At 46.1% G+C, this 17,813-nt stretch overlaps 2 protein-coding genes across 3 annotated transcripts; both read left to right on the plus strand.

The window, feature by feature from the left end:
* Positions 1-631: 631 nt before the first annotated feature.
* On the plus strand, positions 632-8,840 carry EIF5A2 (eukaryotic translation initiation factor 5A2). Of its 2 annotated transcripts, XM_084291985.1 has the most exons (6): positions 632-700; positions 1,078-1,251; positions 2,291-2,395; positions 3,922-4,053; positions 4,682-4,772; positions 8,092-8,840. In XM_084291985.1, the coding sequence occupies exons 2-5, from the start codon at positions 1,087-1,089 to the stop codon at positions 4,739-4,741; spliced, it is 462 nt and encodes a 153-aa protein (XP_084148111.1). In that variant the 5' UTR covers positions 632-700; positions 1,078-1,086; the 3' UTR covers positions 4,742-4,772; positions 8,092-8,840. The 2 variants fall into 2 exon arrangements, with proteins under 2 accessions (XP_084148111.1, XP_084148110.1); XM_084291984.1 differs by having other exon boundaries at positions 4,682-8,840.
* Positions 8,841-9,008: 168 nt separating this feature from the next.
* RPL22L1 (ribosomal protein L22 like 1) lies at positions 9,009-11,204 on the plus strand. Its single transcript, XM_084291987.1, has 4 exons — positions 9,009-9,062; positions 9,152-9,244; positions 9,584-9,705; positions 10,612-11,204. Exons 1-4 carry the CDS (start codon positions 9,054-9,056, stop codon positions 10,754-10,756), a joined length of 369 nt encoding a protein of 122 aa, XP_084148113.1. The 5' UTR covers positions 9,009-9,053; the 3' UTR covers positions 10,757-11,204.
* Positions 11,205-17,813: the final 6,609 nt, after the last annotated feature.

Below are 17,813 nucleotides of genomic sequence, written 5' to 3' on the forward strand. Positions count from 1 at the left end.
GGTTGGACGTGGTGCTTGGGGACACGGTTTGGTGGGTGACGGTGCTTGGGGCGGTTGGATTAGGTGATCTTGGAGGGCTTTTCCAGCCCTAATGGGTCTGGGATTCAGTGATTCTATGATATTTGGCCTTTATTAGTATTAGTGTATAATATTATGTATTACAGTGATAATTGGAATTATTAATATTATGTAAATATAATGTAATTGTATATGATTATACCATATTACTATTATAACTTCCTACACTATTCCTGTGTGACGGTCCTCACGCAGTTAACGCTACACAGAGCAGCAGCAACCCCACACAACAGCCACACCAACACATTTCACACCAACACGGCGTCCAGTACCACCACCACGTTTAATGAAGCCAGCACCACGTCCAGTACCACCAATACCCTTAATAAATGCCATTTGTACCACCAATACCCTTAACAAACCCCCTTTACCCCCACCCCACCACCCCCCCTCACGGCAGCGCCCGGCGGCACCACAGCGCCCCGCCAGGCCGCCGGGGCGGCGATGAGGCGAGGATTCACCCGAGTGGGCGGGGCCTCGCGGTGAGGCCACGCCCCCTCGTGCCGGGGCGCGGGGCGGAAGCGGGGGGGAGGGTGGGGAGAGGGGGGGGGCGGGGCGTGGTGCGCGCGCTGCCCGCCGCCCTTCCCGCCGCAGTGCTCGGGCGCGTGTGCGGCCCCCGCAGGTAACGGGCACCGCCGGGACCCCCCCGGAACCCCCCCATAACCCCCTATAACCCCCCCATAACCCCCTATAACCACCCCATAACCCCCCCACCCTCAGCCCGTGACCCCGTTCCCTTCCCCATCGCCTTCCCGGGGCTAACGGCGCTTGGGTTGTGGAGGGGGAGGAGCGGGAGGGGGGAACGGGGGGGCACTGAGGGGCTCTGGGGGGGCACTGAGGGGCTCTGGGGGGGCACTGAGGGGGTTTTGGGGACTACCGGGGGGGTGCGGGCACGTGGCGCCTCCCCGCCCCGCCGGGCACGTGGCGCTGCCCCCCCCCGTGGTGGTCCCGGTCCCGGTGTCCCCCCCCTGACGCCCCCTGCCCGCTGCCCCCCCCCAGCCCGCCGCCATGGCCGACGAGCTGGACTTCACCACGGGCGACGCCGGCGCCTCGTCCACCTACCCCATGCAGTGCTCGGCGCTGCGCAAGAACGGCTTCGTGGTGCTCAAGGGGCGCCCCTGCAAGATCGTCGAGATGTCCACCTCCAAGACGGGCAAGCACGGCCACGCCAAGGTGAGCACAGCCCCACACCGCAAAGATTTGGGGACAGGGCAGCGCCATTGGGGTGTAATGCGTGTAATGCCCCCCCCCCCAGTGCCAGGACCCTCACAGGGTGTGTGAGTGGGGTGGTGGGACTTATAGGGCCGTGCTGTGCTGCCCTAGCGCAGCCCCGTGGTGCCCGACCCCAGCAGCTCGCCCGCGGGAGGTGCCCCCGGTGCCTTACGTAACGCCAGGCACGCAGCCGCTGCCTGGGCCCCGTTCTGCCGTCTCGCCGTGCTGCTGCTGCTTCCCGTCCTGCAGCACGGAGCGTGTTCCCTTCCCGCGTCCCTCCTGCCGGGGACGTGAGGGCTGCTGGGGCCTGCTCAGCGGCGTGACTGCGTGGTGGCTGTGGGGCTGCGTGGTGGGCATCAGGAGTTTTACAACAACCAGGCTGCTTAGAAGTCAAAAGCTAGAGCTCTCGCTACCAAGCTCTTACCGTTTTGTTTTTTTTTCTCTCTCTCCCTCTCTTTGCCTTTTTTGGCTTGTTTTATTAGGCTCTCCTGCGTTCTTAGATATTGAAACCGTTGCAAAAGTGAAAGGAGCTGAGGAGAGTGGCCGGTAACCCAGCAATCCAAGTGGGAGCTGCTTTAATCGCAGTGCATGGCCACCTCTTCTGGTCTCCTTACCCCTCACGTTGTCCCTGTTCTGTTTCTCCGAACAGCTGGAGCCTGAAATAAATATTCTTTTAACAGTCCTGTGCCACATTGCGCTTTGGCTTGTATCGTAGGACTCGGGTAGGCCATGGCTGTGCAAGATAACTCCCTGGGTGATCTTCTGTAACGGGCTGCGAAGGGATATCTGAGAGGCCTTCTCTCAGGGCCTGGGCTGCTCTCATACAGCAAGCAGAGGGGCTAGGCAGGATTTTGTCTCTTTTATGTGATCTCTTAAAAAATAAAAATAATAATTAAAAAAAAAAAAAAAGAAACATGCATGGGACAAATGGTACTGATGGCAGTGGAATTTTGCTCCTCTAGGACAAAAGGTAACTGAGCTTATTTCTGTTTTCTTGTAGGTCCACCTGGTTGGTATCGATATCTTCAATGGTAAGAAATACGAAGATATTTGCCCATCAACTCACAACATGGATGTTCCAAACATCAAGAGGAATGATTACCAAGTGAGTTAATAGTCACTGTGTCTACCCACACGTTGCAAAGCTTAAAGCTCCCGGTACCACAAGTAAACTATCTTCACCTCCATACTGTCTGTCAATTAATAACGTGCTGTTGCCAGAAGGTAGAGAACTAATGGTTTGGCACACTTGGCTGTCTCAATGGGGCATTGCTGCACCAGTAGCATTTACTGAACTGTTAAAAGTGTTGGAGTTTGCTGTATGGGAGAGCTGCTCCCTGTACCACCAACCTCATGTAGCAGTCTTTAGAAATGATGGGTAGTAGAAATAATTTGGAACAGCGTTTCTTCTAGCTGATGTTGTAAGGTCACTTTTTTATTCTTTGAGATACTGGCATCCTTTAGAGAGAGGCTCCCCTGCTATTAGGTACTACTACTATCTAAAGGATAACCAGGTTTTCACATAAATGTGAATTTAAGCATATATTGTCATTCACAATTTCCCCCTTACACAGGTGAATCAACAAAACGCTCTTAATCCACATCTGATGCCAGTACTAACTTGCTGTGGTGCTCTCTGCTTCTTGTGCAGGAGCTGGCTTTAGTTGAGCTCAAGTAATTTCGGTAATCTGCTCTGAAATATATATGTACAGAGGGAATTGACAGGCTTCTGCAACACTTTCCGTGATCCTAAAAGTGGCCTAATTCAGGTTGAGTTGTAATGTCTCAGCCATCTTCCCATTGTCCTGGGAGTAGTGGGGTAGTTTTGGTCAGGAGCTGGTACATTCCGATTGCTGGGAAAGCTGCAGTTGCTCAACAAAGCCAAAGTTCGGAGTGTTAGCAGCTCTTCAGAACAGTTGATTCCGTTTAAAGCGTGACCAGCCTGTCTTGGGCCTCAGAGCTTCCAAGGGGTTGTTCATGTGGTCTTGGTGGTCTTTCTCTCCTGTTCTTGGGCCCTTACTGCTACTGAAATTCTTGCTGGTTTTCAGACTTGTTAGGGTTACCTTTGGGATGTACTGTAATGTGTTGCAGGTACCCTAACCTGCTCTGTCAAAACGGCTGTTCCTTTAGCTCAGGATTTCAATTTGGTTGAAAACAGCATTGTAACAGTGGTGTAGAGTTTGGGGGATGTTCCCTTATTTATTCCTTAGCCTGTAAAATAAATAATAGTATATCACTGTACAAATGAAGGTATCGAAGTTTACAGTTGAACAATTCTGTACTTGCTACACCTTATAAAAGGAATGCTATTCAGAGAACACTGTTCCAGTTATTGCTTCTAATTCACAAATGTAAAAAAGCTGATCCAGTGACCTGGAAGCAGACATCTTGTAAATCACAAGAAAGAGTTTTGCAGTGCCCTACATACTAGGAAATAACCAGAAGGAACCAGAAGGGTTCTGGTGATTTAATCTGTTGTTTAAATTGACTTAAATTAGTTTTTTTAAACTGTTACACTAATTCTTTAGTGCTGAGATTGTAACAGTTAGCTGGGCCTTCTGCTTATCTTCAGCTGCTGCCTGCTAGTGAGCGCTAATGTTAAACTTTATAAAAATGAATTTCTCTTCACAGCTGATAGGTATTCAGGATGGGTATCTCTCCCTGCTGACAGAAAGTGGTGAAGTTCGTGAGGATCTAAAGTTGCCAGAAGGTGATCTGGGCAAAGAAATCGAAGGAAAGTTCAATGCCAATGAAGATGTGCAGGTACAGAATAAAGCAGACAAGAAGAGCTGTGGTTAGTTGCGCTTGACTGTACAATGAAGAACTCAATATTCTAATATCAACCATTTGTATCTCTTCATAAAGAGAGGGTTAGAAGTATGGGAATTGGTCCTTTGAGATTCCTTGGAAGTAATTCTGTGTTGGAGCAGCCAATAAGGCACCAAAACCTGGCTCAGTTGACAGTGAAGTGATATGGGGGTTTCAAACATCTAGATACGTTCCAACAGCGCTTTCCACGCAGTGTAAATTGGAGCCTCCACTCCTCCTTGTGTAAAGCTTTGATGTAATCTGGGCTATAGAAACAGCTTAAAGCTGAAAACAAGCCGTGATGTGCTTAGGTCTTGCACTGTGAAGGTCTAGCTTGTTTGGAAGGAAATAGTGTAGTACCCTTAGATGTCAAAAGCTTTAGTGCTGGCTCTTTTGCTGAAAGCAATTTTGTTTTAATTATAAATTTACAATAGTCTCATCTGCTAATTTTGACAGCTTCAGCATCCTTTCTTCTCAAATGAAAGGTGGGATAGATGATGGCGTGAACGTCCGATGGTGTGAACTTCTAGGAGCAGTTCTTCTGTCCGGGGTTGGAACTCACCTGCTTGTCTTTTTCTTCCAGATATCCGTCATAAGTGCAATGAATGAAGAATGTGCTGTAGCCATAAAGCCTTGCAAATAAAGAGGATCGCCAGCCCCGGGCAACTGCTCAGGTCTGGACAAACCACAGATCTTTAAATTTGGTTCTGATTGTCACCAAAGCTCTGGCCTTCACAAGCAACCTCATTTCTTTTTTGAATTGTTAAAAAGCAGTGCTGGATTCTGGATTAGTGTTGCAGGCTAACTGGCAGTTTTCAAAATCACTGAGACTTTAATTTCCTAATTGTAACTATTTTAACATTCCTGTGGGTTTCAGCTATGGATCTAAGAAACCAATCAGGTGTTACTAGTGGATATATTTTTATTTGCTTGAGCAAAACAGTGTTTGTCTGTATGAACAGACAAAATCCAGTATTCAGGGGCTTTTAGATAAGCTAGTAGGTATCTAGGATTATAAAGTGACCTAGAGCACAAATAGTATTTTTCTTGACATGTTTAGATAGAACTGACAATAAAAAGTAGCAATTTTTTTTTTTTAAAGCTTAAGTATTTTGTGGATTGGGACTCTTGCAGAACTGTAGGTGCCAATCACAAATTTTAGACCAAGAAACTCAAGTGATCAAAAATGCCAGCTGGCTTGACCAAGCCCCAGTGGCCATGTGCAACTTAACTGTATTACCTCTCTATTCTTCTTTGCCAACTCGTTGGCTTATTGTAATGTTAAAATGGTGTCAAAGCCTACCTGTGGTTTAGGCAGGCAGTTGGAGTATAGGGTAGATAAGACATAGATAGGTCAAGGGGACACAAAGGTGAGAATGGATGCTAAAGCTATAGACTTTCACTCGAGGCCTTTGTCAGACTTGAAAAAAAAATAGAAAAATGCAGTTCAATTGCTTTCCTTTATTGTATTTATCTTAAACTATAAAAGGGTGACAAACTCCATGGGAATCTGTTGCAGTGCTTCCAGCTTTAGGTTTTAATCTTCAGGTTCAGACCATATTTTTGTAGCACAAGGACCACATGTTTTTCAAAAAGTGGGACAAATTGTAGCATCGAGCCTAAACTAAATGCATGTGATTCTTTTTAAAAAAAATAGAATTATTGTATTTCTAAAATATAGACTTGACAGACAATACTGAACAACCGTGGCTTAACTAGAAAAATAAACAAGTTGCTACATAGTTTAGAAAGCTCCTATCCACAGGAGTCATTGAAACACATGCATGCCTCTATTTACTAGCTTAATAGGCAAACGCAAAGCTTTTCCGAACTAGTCACGGAAGGATAACTAGCATACTCCTGTTTATGGCATTCAGCTTCAATTCTAAGACTTACTGACTCTTCATGAGTGGGAAACTTCTTAGCCCATGGCTTAAACCTTCCCTTACAGTGGATAAACTGTTCTGTGGACTTGCCTTAAGCTTCAGCAGCTGTTAGCAGATGGAGGACAACTTGTAAACATGCTGCCCTGGGCAGCCTGCGTGATTCAAACTCTATTGGCAGTGAGAGTAAGACTTCACACTGCTGTTAACCTCTTAAAATGTTCTTGGCTTAATAGTATGTACTCTAATCCCCAAAGGGCTCATGGCAACTGTCCTGAACAGCCCTCGTACGTAGTGTGGTAGGGCTTAGCAAACCTCAGAAGTCTAACATAGGTGGCAAAAACACGCGTCCTTCATAGACTTCTTACGACAGAGAGAGCAGTTCAATGAAGGTGAAGACAGCAATAAACAAACATACTCCGCTAATGAAGCACAGTTACCTGGGACACCTGGCAGAGAAGTCGGATAGTGCTGTGTGCTCTTGCCTAGCACAATGCACGTTGCAGGTGAACTCTACAAATAGCGCCTTGACTGAAGTGACAAAAAAAAGCGGTGGAAGCAAGAGATGGCAAGGAATTCAGAGCAGTTTCTAAGGACATGCTTAAGAGTTTAAGTTAGTCTGTGCTATGTTCCTTTCTGCCTCCATCACTGGTATCTGAGGGACAGGCTTTGTAGGGTTTGGAGGTGACTAAACCATTGATCGTGGTCTTAACAGCAGGCTGATCTCTGTGATCAGCTGTCACACAGGAAGTCAGAGGTTGCTGTTATACTAAGGCAAGCTCTAATGCTGTTACTGTGCTATAAATGCTTCTAAAAATGCTTGAAGTCTACAAGACTTGGATTTGCTCTCCTTCTGGTGGGGCTTTAGTCCACTTTCAGGTGCCTGTCAGTCCCCAGAAACCTTGTTGGAAGACAGGTATTTGATGCAACCGGCCCACAGTCTAGGTATTTAATTAGACTGTAAGTTTTCTGGGCTGTTTTTTAACCTGTTTCTACAAGTGGGCTTCTGGTCTGGATGGAGTTTCCAGGTACTGCAGCAATCTAAAGATCAAGGTTTTATGGCCTCCAGCTTGCTGGAAGAGCCCTCCTTGGGACTTCAGGATGTCCTATCACAACCTTCAGTTCTGCAAGACTTAAATGATTCAGTACTTCAGTATAGGTTTGTTCTTATATACTTAGCTGTCTTTTGTGAAGCACTTCAAACACTACAGAAGTGCGTAGCATTGGTTTGTCATGCATGAAGTTTCCCATAGGTAATAATACATAAGCATGAGTCTTAAGTATAACCTCCAAGTTTCAGTAAGGTTGAACGTTGCTTCTAAATTAGAACAAATCTTCAAGACTTTTTTTTTTCCAAGGTGTCTGTCTGCTGTCAGAATAATTTGCAACAAACTTTGCTTGTGATCAGTAGTCCATCTAGATGCGTATTTGTAAGATTCCTAACCAAATGCTTAGGGAAACTCCTCTTTCATAGCTTTACTTTAAAACAAACGTTATCCATCTACTTGTTTTGTAGTACTGTCTTTAACACTTTAAAAGAAATTGTGTCAAAACGGAAAGCTATAAGCTGCTGCAATTGTTTAAAATAAAGGCTGAGAAGACTAGGAAGCAAAGAAAAGTATTTCCACTCCAAATAATGATGCATTTTTTTATGGCTCCAATCCATTGAGTTTCTCATGCTACTTTACAGAATTGGAAAGACTGCAGTGTTTCCTGCCTCAAATGTTGGCACATAATATTTCAAGATTTCAATAGATCCTTCTACTTTTTGCTTATAATGGTGGTTTTTCAACTAGGCTCTTGCTAGTTGAGCCATGTTCTCAGGGCTGTTTTTTTTTTTTAAGGAGTTAGCTGAACTTCATTGTTTTAATGTAACTGCTTTCAAGCCTCTTGCAGGTTTTTCTAACCCATAACGTACCAAGAAATGGTGCACAGTCTGTAGCTTCACAATACAGGTAATTTTACAGAATCTGTAAAGAAGTCAAATTTGTTGACAGTTGAAACTCTTATGGTTACTGCAGGTCAGTCTTACAGAACTCAAAAATCAATAAAATCCCACTTTTCTTTGGTTAATTAGAACGTAGTTTGTTACAGTAGAATTAAACTTCAGGATAAAAAGACCTCGTAAAGGATCTGTCGTGCGTCTCACGCTGGGAAGCCACCGAAGGCGCGGCTCCTGTGGGTGTCGTGGAGCAGCAGCTCAACGTGCCAGGATACTTGGAGCCTCTTTGCCGCCTGTGGTCCGGCCCCACGGTTTCTGCCTGCAGGAATAACTCGCCGTGGGAGCTGCCCTCGATGTTTGCTGTGTTGCTGAACCCCCTCTTAAATGTGCTGTGTGTTGTAACCGTGCCCTGGCGCGAGCGTGGGGAGGTGTCCCCTGCTTCTGGGGGACCCAAACCCTGTCAGAGCCGTCACCTGAGGGAACGTGTGTCCCCGTGGTGCTGGCTCCCCGTGTTTGTTTTAGCAGAAGCGTTGTTTTATACCGCACCGCCAACCGGGTGGGAAATGTCAGTGTCTGTTTTGCTCCAGAAATAATAAAAAGATCTCGGTGTTCTGGGGGAGCTGAGCTGTGCTTGCTGTTACGGGGCTGGGGGTGAGGTGGGGTGCTTATGGTTACGGGCTGTGTTGGTTTGGGTGAGATTTGGGCACAGTTTGGGTGCATTTTGGGTGCCGTTGGGTGGTTCTGAGGTGTTTGCAGCTTTTCTGTCAGGCGCCTTGTCGCTGCTGGCCGGCCCCTGTGCTTGCCGGGTGACTTAACACTGTTTATTAACGCTCGAGCAGCTCGGCCTGGGATTGTACACGAGGCAGAAGCGCTGTTGTTGCTGTTTTAGTGGCAATTTCAATAAAAAGGTGACTCGCCCCGCTGCGCCTCAGAGTGCTCTGTCACGGGAGGGGGGGGGGGTGCGGGGACACCGCCTCAGGGGCCGCGCCCAGCCCCGCCCTCCCAGCATCCCCCGCCCGCGCAGGCGCGCCGTCCCGCGCTGCGTGCTACGTCACGACGTCGGGCCGCCTATAAAAGGAGGGAGCGGAAGCGGCGCCGGCCTTTCGGCGGCAGGCCGCGGCGGTGGTAGCATGGGGGCGGTGAGTGCAGGGGCTGGGGAGGGCTGCGGGCCGCGGCGTGCTCGATGAGGTCGGTACTGATTTATTCCTTATTTATTTATTGGTTTTAGCAAAAGGACAGGAAGGCGAAGAAGGCGACGTGGAAATTCTGCCTCGATTTGACCCACCCTGTCGAAGATGGGATCTTCGATTCCGGCAACTTTGTAAGTGGCGAAGGCCTCGGTCTGTGGGGCGGCCGGGCGGCGGCTGGGGAGCCGCGAAATTAACGATTCTTTAATTAATCGGCGGGGTTTGAAAGGTTTCTGGGCTTATGCTTAGTTTATAGATGCTTTTTAAACCTATCTATGGATTTTAAATTGAATCCTTTCTTAATGTGGTTATTTTCACAGTGTGCAATTCAAAATATATAAATAAAGTTTTACTGCATTGTAGACATTTATTATAGTCATTTTTAACGTTGCTCCATGGCTAGGGTCCCTTCCCTAGTTCATACCTAGGGTGCCATTCCCTAGTGTTCTACTTCTTCTCTGCTGTTGAAACAGGAACAGTTCCTAAAGGAGAAGGTTAAGGTCAATGGAAAAACAGGAAACCTGGGGAACACCGTTCACATTGAGCGTCTGAAGAACAAGATCACGGTGACATCTGAGAAGCAGTTTTCTAAAAGGTCTGCCTTCTGTTTGTGGGTTTTAAACACTGTTCTGTTGGATCTGACGCATTTTAAATGTGTGCAGAGAAGGTGTTGGCTTAGATCTTTGTAATGCACGTTGATATTAGTGAGAGACAGTTCAAACAGGTTTACAAGATCAGGTATTAAAAAACGTTTCTTAAAGCTCAGGACTTAACTGCAAATCACTGCTTCTCTAATACAGACATACTGATATGGAGGGACTTTATATAGTTTGTTAAAAGCGTAATGAGGAAAGGCATGCTTTTAAGGTCATAGCTGAATTCATATCATGGGTGCCTGTTTATTAATTACTTAGCTATGTTAAAATGGGTGGGGAGACACTGGATGCCGCAGTCTTAAAGGTGTTCAGGTTGGATGGGCTTTGGGCAGCCTGGGCTGGTGGGAGGGGCCCTGCCCGTGGCATAATGATTCTAAAAGGTTCATGTACACGGTATGTGTTGTGGCAAGAGAAGCCCTAGAGTCAAATGAGGCCTTGATCTATTTATTGTGCTAGGGCACACAGCAGATCTCTACACCGGTGTAGGCGTACAGTTCCCTCCGCACACTCCTGCTTCTCTTTTCTGATATCAACGTCCCAGTATTTGTTGTGTTAAACGTGATTTAGAGCTACTTCTTAGTGCTCTGGAGTTAACTGGCCTTGAGTTACTTGGTCAAAATGCAAATAATAATAAGTTTTAATATATCATGAGTGAAGATGTAGGTTTATTACCTATTACACGTGATAATTCTTGATTTCTTGATGTAATTAGTGTTGAGTCACTCCTTGAGAAATTCAGCATGTAAAAGTTGCATTGTCCTGATAGACCCTGTCTTGGGTGGAGTTCAAGTTGTAGTAGGGATTGCGAAATGACAGAGTTCTAACTTATAATTAATATTCCTAAGGTACCTGAAATACCTCACAAAGAAGTACCTCAAGAAGAACAATCTTCGTGACTGGCTTCGCGTGGTTGCATCTGACAAGGAGACATACGAGCTACGCTACTTCCAAATCAGTCAAGATGAAGAAGGATCAGAATCCGAGGAATGATGAAGCTTACCTTTATACTTACTACAGTGTACAAAAAAAATAGAACATCTATTTATGAGAACACTTAACTTATTGGTGAATAAAGAATTTGTACTCTGTTGGACAGAGCGTGGTTAGTTTTCAAGCCTTTTTCTTACATTGTAATTACGGGACAGCAGGGGGAATCATTTGATTTGCAGTTCTATTTTTATTGCCAGAAGTGAGGGCTATTCAGCATGGCATCCGTGAAAGTCCAGGTGGAAAAACAGAACTGAGCCCTTCACCCAGTAAAAATGTAGGACATCTTCATTGTTTAATCATATTTGTACAAATCATGCTAGAGCTTTTTGTGAGTAAAAGTACCAGCTGTTTGTTTAACTTATGTGGAGTCGATGCAATGTTTAATAAAAGTATATTTTTAATTATTAAAAAAACTTAAATGTTTTAACAGAACAAGACTTTATTTCCATGTGATTTGTCCAACTCATTAATTGGCTGTGGTATTCCGATGACTAACCACAAGTAAAATGGGAGTATAACAAATATAAATCTAGCTAACAAATCTTGTAACTGATATGTAAGGACAGAGAGACAAATCTCATTAACCAGCACCTTCCTAAAACAAATATTAAAAGAACCAATGAAATGTGCTTTGATGTCAGTAAATGACCCCATTAAATCCATGTAGGTATTTCTACTTTGATGATCATGTATTTTATAGTTCTTGTATTTGAATTTGGGGACTATTTGTTTAATCCTAATATGTGTCTTGTTCTGCATTGGAACCAAGTCACTCCAGACATTAGGAATCGGTTCATAGGTTCATGTCATATAAAGAGAAACTTTATTTTCTACTACCAAAAAAAGTGCTTGTGAGCCTGCAGTTGCAATAGTTAGTGCATACATACTAATTTCTATGAAGCTGGAAGTAGGCTTGTGATAATAATAAATTGGGTTCCTGTGCAATGTTGAATTTACTCAAAGGCTGTTAGGAGGCAGCCAATTCCTTCGGATCAGCCAAGTAGACTGGGCTTTCAAACACCTGGAGGCAGAAACAGGGGTTTTAGGTAGAGTTAACTGTGGAATTAATAATGCCACATTTGTGTAATGTAGAATAGGGATGCATATGGGCTGTAATTCTGAACTTTCTGCTTGAACAAGTTCGCTAGTTTAAGCTGAAGCCTGCCTACGGAATTAATTTCCTCGTGAACTTTTGATTATTCCAGCATTGTTTTTGCAGGCAAACCTTTAAGACAGCCTAGAGAGTTGCCAAAGCACAAAGCAATGCGTTAACAGCCACATGACACCCTCTGGTGCTACCTAAATGTAAATGAAAAGTACAGAAAGGGGAGATAAATGTCGTCAAAGGCCTTGGGGTCTCGTTTGTCATTTTTCAATTTGCTTGAACAGCTGTTCCTGAAGTAGGGCCAAGGGAGATAAGAGGATACAGCAGCTGAACCACAGCTACTGGGGTAATCACTGCTTTGTTGTTTTTTTCCTCTTAATTTTTCTGTTTTAGAACCAGCAGAAGTAAGGGAGCAGGGTATGTAACTGGCTGCAGTGCTAATTATTTCATTGCTCATGCATGTCGAGCTTTACTTCAGTGGAAACACCTGAAGAAAACACCTGAAGTCCTGCCCCGATCTAGGGAACTGGACCAAACTAGAGTGCTGCTTTGGAATTTCTTTTTTTTTTTTTTTTGTGGAAGATCATTTAAGGTCAGAGAAAATGCCACAGGCAGGCAGCAAGCGTGTCACCTGGGCTGTCTGCTGCTGACGTTTGAGCACAAAGCTTACCTTGCCAGCACCGATGGCTGTTCCAGGTGCTGAGCCTGCAGACTGCCAGCTTCCAGGCACTGTTCTCTCAAGGCTTCTGTGTCAAATAAACGTAGACTTAAACTGGAGGAGTCTAGAATTGTGTTTATCACTGCCCTTTAAACAGGTACTGCTCTTCTGCTTCCTGCAAAGCAAATAGCTGCGAACCACTTCACATTAGGCACGGAATCCTCTCTGTTGATTTTAAAGCACCTGAAGGTGGCCATGTGCTTGCTTTACTGGAAACCAAAAAAGCTGCTCATGCTTTTTACAAGTGATTATAGGATTGGAAGCTGACACTGCATTGAAGCAGCAGCATTGTTTTTTATAGTCAAGCTGCAAGTAGTTGAGAAAAATAAAACACAACCACGGTCTGTTTTCTTTGCTGCACTAAGTTAGTTAAGCAACAAATACCGTGACTAACAATTGTATTTCAAAATACATCTCCACCTGTTTTTTCAGAGTTGTGCTTTTATGTGACAGTACACCCTTTAAAGTGGGCTGACACAACAAAACTGTGCAGATTAAATGTAACAACCACAAACAAAATCAAAGCTAATAGGATCATGCTGCCTTGTTATCTTTCCGTCCTTTCAAAGCAGTGTGTAGTTACATTGCCCAACAGGCACACATTATCATTAGACAAAAGATAGGAAAACAACACCTGGGATTTGGAGCAGGACAATTTATTTCATGGCTAGCTTTTGAGAAAAAATGCCAAAGTGCTTGTGAGAGATGTATTAGTCACCGAGCTTACCTGCAGTGAGGATGGAGTCCAGGAATTCCTTTTCTTCCTTGGGGTTTCATGGGGGAAAAAAATAAAATAATAATAATGAAAAAAAAATCTGAATTGCACAGACAAGAAGACAACCTTAGAAAAACCTGGAAATTGATGATTTTTTTCATAATTTCACCTGTTCCACAGCTGAAGAGGCCAGGTACGATGCAGGTGGCAGGCCAGGAAGCAGAGCCTGTTGTTCACATAAGGAAGCTCATTAAAATAATCCAGATTAGAATCACGTTTAGCTTTAAGAAAATAAAAAATACAATTAAAAAAAAATCCACATTTTAGTGTCTGTCCCCTGACAGCACCCAAGTTGCCGAGCATGGCAGCTCTGCTGTGCTGGCTCAGTGGCCAGGGAGCTGCCAGGTGTTGTCTCCAGCTGGACCCTGCTGCTAAATTGCTAATTCTGTTCTTTGTGGTGAGAGGGAGAGGATCCTGAGCAGCTTGAAAAGCCCTCGGCCTGCAGCTTGGGAGTGCAATTGCACTGTAAGTCTTAAATGGCTTTAATTTAGATGAAATTATACATATGTTATGTGTGTAATTTTCACCCCCCGTTCCTTCAAGATGTTTCCCCCTTTCATTTCTTAAAAAACATTTCTGCTGGGCTCTTCCAAATAAAATTGTTTTAGGAGAGACCTCCTGCACGTAGAAAATTTTAATGTTTGGCAAATAAAAAAAATGAAGTGGAGATTTCTAAGAGAAAGAGCTAAGCAGCTCTGACGGAGCAGCAGTAGCAGCTCCACATAAGCTATTTTTATATGAGCATATAGATATATATATATATATATTTTTTTTTTTCCTGCAGTATTATCTCTAGTGCAGCAAAACTCTCATTGAGTTCCATTAAAGAAAAAAAAAAAAAAAAAGAGAAAGAAATGATCACCAAACTTAACTATCACTAGTAAGAGTTATTTCTAAATGTCCTTGCATCCTGCATGCTTTCTGCCCACTTGCCCTTTTGGCCCATCAGAAATTATCCTTAATCATACATCCCCAAGCAGTAAGGTCAGAAATGGAGGTAACTAATAGCAGGAAACGTCTGGAAATGTGCTGGGGCACTACTGCGTATGGTAGAGCCAGCATTTGGCAGGTACTAAGGGTGGCACAGACTCAACACATTCACATAACATCAGCGAAAAGTAATTAGAAACAGAGAGGCCCATGGAAAAACAAATAATAGTAGCTTCAATGTACCCAGCGGCAGGAAATGAGCCTCGGTGGAGGGGGTGATCTGATTACACCGAATAGAGACAAAAACACGGATAAAATGTTTCTTTTTAAAGACCAAAACAAAAGGAAGAAATCTCATCGGGCAGATCAGACGGGCCGAAAGCCTCCTCATGCTGCCGCATTGGGTTTCCTCTGGCAGCCCTGGGCTCTGCCCTCACAGCAGCACACAAATACGAGCTGGAGGAGCCCTCACCCCCCAGAAGGGATGGTTTTACAGCAGGTGCCCAGGCACAGCGCCCTGCATTCTTTGGTAGAGGGAACTGGGGACCACCAGGGTGGCGATGCTGAGCATCTGCTGCCTTTGGAGACCACTTCCACATTCCCTCTGTCCCTATTGATACAGCTTCCCAGCACATGCTTCCCCCAGGACATGCACATTTTGGGCAGGATGCTTGCACAAAGCCACTTTTAGGCTTGTGCTGGCACTGTAGCTGATACCTGAGCCCTAGCTCCTGTTAGAGCTGCTCCTCGAGAGCTGCAGAGCACAAAGCAGGAGTGAGAGGAGTAATAAAGGGGGCAAAAGTATCAGAAACTTACCCTGAAACAGCCCCAAGGCAGGTGACACCCCCAGACAGCAGGTGGGATGCTGCCTCCAGGCCCCCTCCAGCCTTAAATCTGCACCAGTGCCTCTTGGCCCCTGAATCCCTGTGCTCTGGGGACTCCTAAACTCACAAAGCACTGACGAGCTACCAGCTGGGAAGGATTTGCAGTTGCTGCCCCTCCAAGCTGCATCTAAATAAGCAATTAGGAGAGAAATGCTTTAATACTCTGTTAACAAATCTTTTTCTATTAAGTAGTTGAACTTGGCAAGACAGCTTCAACACCCCCTCCCCACAACAGCAAGCACCACGCGTGATGGAAGTCTCAGCTGTGTTACAGTGCTCTTGCCTTTATGTTAGGGATTTGGTGGTGATTTTAAATGGGATCATGTTGTTGTTTTGTTTGTTTTTGTTTTTGTTTTTTTCTCATGGCACACTGGGGCACTGAGAAGCTCCATTGCCCCCGCACACTTTTGGGATGCTCCCAGCCGCCCCTCCTGGTGCCAAAGCCAACAACAGCATCAGCTGGGACAGGGTGAGGAAAGGCAGCACTGAACAATACCAACAAAGTGTGCCAATGTTGGAATTGGGAGCAGGTGGCTGAAATCCTTTGTTTTGAAGGCCAAGGCGCTCTTTGCCAGCCTGCAGCCCCTGCCTGCCCCTCTCGGCCAGCACAGATAAGGGGGTGCTCAGAAGTCCCTGTTCCCAGCTCTGTAACATTTTCCTGCAAAAATGTATTCACCAGCCCTCCTCCTTCCAACTCGTTCAGAAAATATTTACACTGCTGGCAGGCAGCGAGCTCGAAGATAGCGATGGTTTTTGCTGACGCAGTGGGCCGGGAGCTGCAGAGCTCCCAGGCCTTTCCCTGTCACCCACTCCTCGTCCCATCCTGGGGTGCTGGGACCCTGGGGAGGGCACGAGCCCCCCGTGGCACCTGGCTTTGGACATGGCATGGGGCTGGCAGAAATGATGGGCAGAGCTGTGGGTGCTTGGAAAGGGCTGGCAGAAAGGGGATGGTCAGCCCAAAGCAGGAGGGAGCTGCCACCAGCACGCTGCAGGCCCCGCCATTTCCTACACCTCAAGGTGTGGGATTGGAGGCACTGATAGAGGCCGGGAGCAAGTCCTGTTTTCTCTGGGTAGTCTCAGGAATGGGGATGCTGCTGTAGAGCACAGCAGGGACTGCTGACCCTCCAGAGGCACAGCACGCTGCCCTCTGCATCAGAGCCGGGCTCGCCACAAGAAAGCTCTTCACAAGCTGTGCTGCCAAGGCACAGCGCTCAAGAGCCACAGAAGGGCACCAAAATTCATGGTATTGGCTTAAAAACCATTGAACATTGAAATATTTTTCACTCCTCCACAGCTTAAGGAGTAGTATTTCCCAGCTCTTCTTGGCAGGAGAGATAGAAATGAATTCAGTTTTTAAACCCAGGTGGCAGTTTCAGGAAACCATGTCGTTCCAAGGGCTTTAAGCAAAACATATGGTAAAAAAACTGTGTTGGGCTCTACCCAGGGTCTTGGACCCCAGGACCCCCTAAACAGGGTCAGGATCAGCAGGAAGCACATCGGCCATACCCACAGGCTGGCAGCAGCCCCTGCTTAGGGTGTTCCCAAGCCAGGGTTGGTATCTGTGTGTTTAACACGCTAAATTCCTTTCCTACCATACATATGTCCAATTATTTCTCCAAACACCAGTTATTGCCAGGCTTGCAGTTCTTAAAAAGCAGGCGTATATCTGCAAAGCCAGCAGAAGATGGAGCCAAATTAACCCGCTATGCCACGGGAAGATCAGTGCTGCTCTCCTGCGGGTCGCATCTGCCTGGGCAAAGCCGGCCCTGGCTGCACCCCTGTGCTTCTTGAACCCCACTCATGGGGCAGAACAGCAAGCTCTGGGTCGGGCCCTGACACCCTTGTGAGTGGGGAGAAGAATAACGATGTTTTTCTGAAATATTGGTGCCTTCAAGTAGTCTGGAGCCTCATTGTGGACTGAGGGGATGCACAGAAGCTAAAAGAAATCCAGTGGAAGTGATGGCGTAACACCATCAGCTGCTCTGAAAACCCACGCTGGAAAGTTCTAGGGGGCTCTGTTTTTCCCCCCACAAACACAATAAAGAGGCACAAAGCAGCCAATGTTTTTACAGGTGCAGATTATCTGTTGAGGAAGCAAGCTGCAGGATTTGTGGTGTAAAGCTGCAGCTTCTGTGCTCACCTGGGGCAGGGAGCCTGCTTCTCTGTGTGACTGAAAAATCAATAAAACCCGTGAAATCAGAAGCCAAGCAAAAACCAGACAAACTAGCAACAACAACAAAAACCAGCTTTTGTTCCAGAAGAGCTCATAATGAGAGCCCTCCCTGAGCAAACACTGGCCCTGGGGTAGCATCAGATTGACATGGGATGGGTGAGCAGCACACCTGAGGAGATGCAGTGGGCAATCCTTGCAAGGCAGAGCACTGAGTTAAGTCACGGCTTTCCCTGATATTTGGAAGAGCTCTGTGGTTTATCTTTTAATGTGAAATTCATAGCAGGAGGGTTTATCTGGCTTGGAGGCAGGGGTTAAGCAGTGCTGCACTCATTTTTCACAAAACTTCCCCGGGGGGTTGACAACGTATCTGATGCACTTCTCATGTCGGGCTGTGATAAAGGCAGAGCTTGCTTCCGACATATGAAGCGAGCAGCAAGCTCTGTCCCTGCTGCACTGGGAGGGGATCAGGTCT

Source organism: Netta rufina (assembly GCF_964035555.1).
Source record: "Netta rufina genome assembly, chromosome: 9".
In the NCBI taxonomy this organism is placed as follows: Eukaryota; Metazoa; Chordata; class Aves; order Anseriformes; family Anatidae; genus Netta; species Netta rufina.

What these genes read in the sequence shown, in the direction of transcription:
- RPL22L1 (XM_084291987.1), top strand. An exon ending in TCTTCGATTCCGGCAACTTT is followed by an intron (nt 9,245 to 9,583) that starts GTAAGTGGCGAA and finishes CTGTTGAAACAG; the next exon opens with GAACAGTTCCTAAAGGAGAA. An exon ending in GAGAAGCAGTTTTCTAAAAG is followed by an intron (nt 9,706 to 10,611) that starts GTCTGCCTTCTG and finishes AATATTCCTAAG; the next exon opens with GTACCTGAAATACCTCACAA.
- EIF5A2 (XM_084291984.1), top strand. Translation starts at nt 1,087, where the DNA reads ATGGCCGACGAGCTGGACTTCACCACGGGCGACGCCGGCGCCTCGTCC. An exon ending in GCAAGCACGGCCACGCCAAG is followed by an intron (nt 1,252 to 2,290) that starts GTGAGCACAGCC and finishes GTTTTCTTGTAG; the next exon opens with GTCCACCTGGTTGGTATCGA. An exon ending in ATGCCAATGAAGATGTGCAG is followed by an intron (nt 4,054 to 4,681) that starts GTACAGAATAAA and finishes TTTTTCTTCCAG; the next exon opens with ATATCCGTCATAAGTGCAAT.